This window comes from Protopterus annectens, chromosome 13.part0, assembly GCF_019279795.1.
Source record: "Protopterus annectens isolate FY-2018-M chromosome 13.part0, PAN1.0, whole genome shotgun sequence".
NCBI classification, from domain to species: Eukaryota; Metazoa; Chordata; order Ceratodontiformes; family Protopteridae; genus Protopterus; species Protopterus annectens.
This window is the reverse complement of record NC_056747.1, coordinates 308057641-308064791: the sequence shown is the minus strand read 5'-3', so window position 1 is coordinate 308064791 and position 7151 is coordinate 308057641. Positions and strand designations below refer to the sequence as shown.

Below are 7151 nucleotides of genomic sequence, written 5' to 3'. Positions count from 1 at the left end.
ACAGCTGATAAGACGCCACCATAGCTAACAACTTTATTCGGCTTAGTGCGTCACTGTGGGGCGGGTCATACATGCACAACCAGTTTGTCATTGACATGTGGCATTAGTTCCATTTCAGTTGTTGCTTTGTTCAACTGAATACATTTTTAGCAGCTCTTGTGGCTTATATAGGTCAAAATGTATATAACTGTCTTAACGCCTGCAATAAAGTTCTGTACTTACACAACTGTTTACAAATAATCGTATTTATTTAAAATTAACCTGTTTTATTTGCTGCAAATCAGGGTTATATAACACTTATCTGTATTTCTAGTTGTCCTATCCTTTATATTTTTTTACTTTATTGGCCACACATCTTTAACCGCAACAACAACGATGCGGTTCAGTTCCAGTTCAAAGTAAGAGCTGCCATTGATAAATACTTATCTTTTAGTACTAAGTTCCGATACTGAACAGCGACGTCCGTTTCCTGTTTCTTTTGTCGCCTTAACAACAAGTCCGGAAGACTTGTCCTTAAAGGGCATTGCTTCCGCTCAGTAACGCGGTGTGAAGTCTTAACGTTTTTGTAATTGGGTTGTTAGTAGATGTCATAGATGATCTTACTTTGGTATTTCTAAAGTTATTAAATGGTTAAACTAGCAATAGAGTATCAACCTTTCTTAAGCGCGAAACTGATTTAATGTTTAACAACATGGCGTTTGGTGTGGTTTTCTCCTAATTAATAATTAAATGCTAGTAGAAAAGATGGAGAAGCGACGAGTACATAATGCGGGTAGTTCGGACTCTAAAGCGTTCAAAGAGGAATGCGAACGAGAGTTCCTGTCACAGTCCGGAGTTAGGATCATGTTAAGGGAAGCTTTAATGAAGTTGCTAGAAACCAGGCCAGAGGAGCCTATAACGTTTTTGGCGAACCACTTCCACAGTCTTGTGTTGAACTCCGAGGGGGGTGGAGGGGACCAGGGACAGATGCAGCAGTCTGTCGTCAACAGAGCTATGTGGCATCTCCGTGTCGCCCATCCTTCTCAAAGGTGAAAGACTAAAAGTTATTGTTAGTGATGGCTGATGGATTTCTGAATTGGTTAACTAATTGAACCAGAGCTGTGATTTATTATTGTTTAATTACTAGCAACAAAAAAGCTGGTTATTCATATGTATGTTGAACAAAATCTTGGACATTTGGCAGCTGTGATTCCAGGGATGCAGTCCCAGTCCCAGTCCAGGGTTAATCCCACTCATTCTAATCAGTAACCAAGGAGATAGTCTAGGCAAGCCTCAAGGTTAGGACTAAATTTGTTCCCCTTTTCCACAAATGGTGTTACCCCGGATGAGGGTTAAAGGGGGAGTTATACAACCTCCCAAGAACAAGGGCAGACTTACAGGATGCTTTTGAAAATAGAGAAGCTACTCAGAAAGATGAAGTCTCTAAAAATATAGGGAAGCCATTGAGAAAGGTTGTTGTTGTTGTTTCTTTCGGCTTTTCCCGGTTAGGGGTCGCCACAGCGGAACTCCAGTCCGCTAATGATTGGCAGTAGACTTTTACGTGCCGAGTTGCCAGCCCTGATACACAACCTTCAACGAAGGTACGCCCATTCATACATGTCTCCACACAGAAGACGCTCTAGCTGAGACTCGAACAAGACAACGTCTTACTGTGAGACGACAACGCTACTGCAGCACCAGCACCGCAGTCATTGAGAAAGGTGAAGTTCCAAAAAAAGGAAAAAGTTATACCTGGTCACTTAAAGTAGCCAACACCTGTTTGATTGGGGAAACTTGCTTGGTTCATGCCGAATCCATAAGATGGCACTTTTTATGGTGCCTTGTTGATGCTTCATAAAATTGTTTTTCTGGGAGTTTGCTAAGCCTGCTTGCCATTTCTGCATGTTTCTAGCCCAGTATCCCAAAAGAATATGGGTATCTCTTTAAAATATTATTGGGCAAGTATTAAATGGCAGATTTGTCAGGGTGTCACAGGTGCTGTTTTTTATTGCTTATTTTAGTCACATAGAAATTGAGCTTTTTGCTTGAATTGTGCAAGAGCAATATGGTTATCTTAACAGTAGTATTTAAACCCCCAACCCTCCAGCAGCTGAGATGTAGGTTTCTGTACTGGGCTTATAGTCACATCATGATACTAATTAATGTTTGCTGCACCCTTTTGCCCAACTGATCCATTATCTTGGTATTTTCACTACTTTTGGAAGACAAAATGTCTAATGTGCTATATTTTTTTTATTCATTTTTTTTTTTTTTTTTTTTTTTATTCTTTCAGGCTTGTCTTCTTTTTTTCTTGACATTACTCTATATAAACCCAGATGCATAACTGTCATCTGCAGAAGAACCTGCTTTTATTTTGTTACCACATCTCCAGTGCAGTGTTTGTTATAAAGATGTTGAAAAGGACTTGGTCCTATGGTATGCACTTGGTTACTCTGCTTTCATTTGAGTGTACTATGTGTACTCTGACCCTCTTGAGACTGTGCCCATTTGTACAGTATCAGATGGCTTGCTAGAATTTTAAGTAAGCCATGAACATAGTGTCTTTCTTACCCTGTTAAAGAACGTAATCCATGCTGTCTTGGATTCTGTACCTCAGTGGCTTCTGTAAATTCTAAAAAATATTCTTCTGGAGCTTTTCTCCCCAAAAATCCGCTGAAAACTGACACCAGTTGTCCAGTCGGACTATCCTGGTAAACAAATAGGTTAGTACTAGGCTAACTGCCCTTGCGAGCCATTGTAAGCCTAGCCAATTATCCCTTATGAGACTCAAACCCTGCATCTTGTGTTTGTAAGGCAAATACCTAAACCATTAGGCCTCCCTCCCAGATGTTAAATAAAATAATTCTGTAGCAGTTCTACTGAGTTTCCTATGACAAAAAATCAGGTTAACAAGTGATGTCACCTCACAAAATACCAGCCTTACCGCCACTTTCAATAGTCACTCTAAAAATGGTACACTTATCACACCCAAATTTCACACAAAATTACTAGGCGTCACTATTAATAACAAGTTAAAGTTTGATATCCACATTAATCTAGCTATTAAAAACACTCACAGAAAGCTAGGTAGTCTCTACAAACACAAATCGTACTTGACCCATACTGCTAGGACCACAATTGCTCACACTCACTTGCTCTCAACATTACTTTATGCATCCCCAATCTTAACAAATCTATCCAAAACAGAAACCAGCAAACTAGCAACCTGCAATAATCAAATAGCCAAATTTGTTAATAACTCCTCTTTTAGAACCCATCACTGTCATAACCTAAAACAACTGGACTGGCTTGAACTGCCAAATTTATTAATCTACATTCAACTTATTACTTATAAGCTGCTCCCCCACCCAAATGAAACACCAGCTTTAAGCAAGCTAATTCAGCAGTATTCCTGTCCAAGACAACTTCGCTCCACAGATAAGTTACTATTAACAGTTACTAGAGCTCACAACCATGCTGGTGACTCCCTCTACTCATCTTACATATCCAAAATTTGGAACTCCCTGCCTCCATCCATTACCCTGGAATCTTCTCTAGCCAAATTTAAGAAATCTATCAAAAGCCATTTCAGCAACAAATGGTTATGTCCCTGCTCCACACCAGACTAACTTCAGTCCTACTCCACTCTTGCTATAACTCTTGCCTTAAACTCATAATCTCCTGATTGGTGTAGTCTGCATGATGTGAATCTAGATAGATATTTAACATACTTTATTGTTTGTATATGCATTGATCATTATATATGTATTTCTGAAGGAATTAATAATGTGTGCTCATCTATATTGTCTGGTTGAATATACTAGAAACATGTAAAATATATTTGTATATGTGTTTCTTTGGAGCTTTTCTCTCCAGGCCTCCACTGAAAATGGACATGTATCCAGTTGGACTATCCCGGTTAACAAATGTAAAGTAAAATAAAATAAATAAATAAAATAAATGTTTACTCTCTCTGGTTTGTTCCCACGTTTTGAAGGAAAATCTCTCCTGTACTGTTGCTGTCTTGGAGCCTTGTACTCCTCTCATGATGTATTAAAAGTTTATTTAGTAACGTTTTTCAATATTTGTACCAGTCTAAGAATTATTGGATTACTCCTATCTGTTCATATTGCCATCGGCACCTTCAGTATCTGGAATACTTGACCCTTTAATCTGTGAGTGGGATAAGATCACCTTGCCATGCATACTCACTTGTATTTGATGATTATACATTTGTATGTTGTGACTACCAAGTTCAAATGTTAAATTTGGTAGCCCTACCTTTTCCATCTTTTCTTTCCCGCCCCATGTATTTAAGGTTAGTTCTCCGTAAGCTTGTATTGCTTCTTTGTGTTTTTATAGATTGTTTTACTTTCCATATTCTCTGAATTTGACATATCCTTTCCTCTTTTTGGATTCCTATTTTTCTGATTGCCCTTTCAGCTTTCTTCTGCTTTAAAAATGTATTGCTGTTTTTTTTTGCTTCCCTTTGTTTCCTGAAAGCTTTGTTTTCACCAAAATGTAGTTGGTTCATTTGAGAACACACTTCCCTGTCTCTTTGTTTTGAGTGCTTGTTTGTTTACCAGCAGTTCCAATCTGTTCCTCAGTTATTCAGTACAGTGTTGAGGCACTGATTCAGTTTTCAGCGGCTTTGTTAAAGTTGAGAAACCTTACCTTTGTTTTGTTCACCTCTGTAGTGAGGCATTTCCCTCCTCATTTGAGAGTACTTGGTCCTTTTTCCTTGAATATGTTCTAGTAACAGGTCTATGAGGACTGACACTTTTTGTGCATCAGGAATGATATTACTATTTGCTGTGATTACAATTACGCTGATGCCATTAATGTCTGGCATATTAAAGTCATCATTAGTAATACCAACCTTTTCAGCCATCATTAGGATATACACTTTTATCTGTTTTCTTCCTTGAGAAGGTGTTCTGTATTTAACCTTTTTGTAGATTTATTCTGCTACTTCCATTCCCAAGGTCTCCTTGATTTTTGTCAAAATGTATCTTGCAAGAACTTTTTTTTTTTTCGAATACAGCTTTTTTCCAAGCCTGATTATAATTTTGCCTTTTCTACATGTTTATATTAACCCAGATTGTATAGTTTGGCGATTACAGGATCTTTATTTATTCAATTTTCTTCATGCAATTAAGGTGTATGGGTAGTAGGCTTTTCCCCTCCCAACAAATATGTTAAGCATTCCCCAATAGAGAGATCCATTTTTTAAACTTTTGAGGTCCATTTTAGAATGGTGTAGTAAATAACACCTGATCTCCAGTCTGAAATGAGTCCGACTGTATCAGTCCATGACTTTGTTTAATCATTTGGACTGTTATGTTTTTTCCTTTGTAGAGATGGTTGCTCAGTTTTATCCCCCTTGTCCATCCAGAGTGTACTGTGGTATGTTTACATTCCAGTTGTGTTTTGGTGTACCATATTTCTGTCATTCCTACAATAACAGGGTACTAGTCTCTTCATAACTAAGCTTTCTGCCTTATTTGCCAGCACTTGTAATCACCACCTCTCTGTTCTTCTTTTTGCATTTTACCTCATTTTTATTGATGTTTTTTGTGACCCATTTCTTTTGTTGTATAACAGTTGTCTTTGTCACCCAGAATCCTGGTTCCTGTCCAAGGTATATGTAGACTACCATATCCATATAAGGTTGTTTCCCTCCAAACTGACCTCTTGAAATCTAAACCCATTTCACTTATTAAAGCCCAAGATGCAACTGACCTGTTCACATGTGCAGACAATACCACTGAGAATGTTACTGTGTGTATTGTTTCTCACTAGAGTTACTAAAAATCCTTTTAAACTTTTTTTTCTGGAATATTTTTACTTATTATACACCATCATGTCTGCAAGGGGCCATCATCCTGGTAGCCAGAAGTATGCTTTATGATCTTGTCATCATCCTGGCAATGACAGCATTTTTCATTTTATAAACCAGCCACCACCACCCATAGTGATATGAGCAATTGCATCACCACAAGTGCTGCCTCCACCTCACAGTCCACGTCTGCATGTTCACTCGACATGCCAACAAGAGGCTACCATCACCAGGGGGCAAGCCCACATCCTACTTATCCAGCACCTGACTGCACAATGAGCTTCTGCTGTCCAGCAGGGCACTTTCATTGGAGCTAGGGCACAAGTCAGCCAAGAACCACCATCCCTTTCCTAGAAATAGTCATGCCCATCCTCTCCTACCTGCTCTGTCAGGCACTTAAGCTACTAAGCAAACTGAAGTCTGGGCTGTAGTTAGAGTTTTATCCCTCTACAGCACCGATGTAAGTCCTTTTAAACTGTTTTGATCCCTTTTCCATATAGGTTTTTTGTGCAGTGAAATTTTGTTTCCTATTTTGAGGATTTTATCCCTGTCTCAGTAGCATAAAAGAACGGTAGTCGCTTTTGACTTAAAGGGTAAAGCTAGAAGAAGCTACAGTAGTACTGGGCTCCTGCGGAATGAGCAGAGACTCTTTAATAGCTCAACGTACATCCATTCACAGCTGCAGTATGTTGTCCAGCTGTTGTAGAGTGTTTAGTCTTGAATAGTTTGATATGACTGAGATAAGAACAGGTGTATGTCACCACCACCATTTAATTCATTTACATTACTTTAAGTTATTCTTATTGTGCTAAAGTAGAACTGCAAGTCATGTTTGTTTTCTTTTGTGTTCTAAAGGCAGAAGGTAGTGTACATTTTTATTTTATTAAGGTAGCAGTTGCTTTGTGCATTTCATTTCTGTTTCTGGTTACATTAATATTCTGAATGCATTGGTATGGTTAAAGGCTGTCTGGAAGTATGCAAGTTAAGACTTTGATCATCAGGGCGTAAGATGTTCACAGCTCATTTCCTTATCCACTAAACCCCTGCTTTCAACCAACTTGGTAGGATGGATTTCTGATTTGGAAATGAGTGTATTCCTCAAAGCTGGTTTCATAGCAAGCCTGTCTGGCTATTTACAAACTGGTCACGTGGCCATGGAAAGACTTTGCTAGGATTGCAGCATAACTGTGCTGTTAGTGAGTGGCAAAAATGTTTTAGAAATTCCGATATCAGAATAATTATGTATAATTTAAAGCTACTTTGATTTGGATAGCCATTGCTGTTGCCCATTTATTCCTTAATTTTTTTTATAATGGTGGATGAAAATTCTTCA

The 7151-nt window shown here is 38.4% G+C and overlaps 1 protein-coding gene across 1 annotated transcript in view; it reads left to right on the top strand.

Moving 5' to 3' along the window:
• The first annotated feature begins 487 nt into the window (after window positions 1–487).
• TPGS1 (tubulin polyglutamylase complex subunit 1) overlaps window positions 488–7151 on the top strand; it is a 68765-nt gene continuing 62101 nt past the window's right edge. The window contains exon 1 of the mRNA XM_044053895.1: window positions 488–1028. Within this exon, the coding sequence (XP_043909830.1) occupies window positions 730–1028 (299 nt within the window). The 5' untranslated portion in view covers window positions 488–729. The remainder of the gene's footprint in view (window positions 1029–7151) is intronic.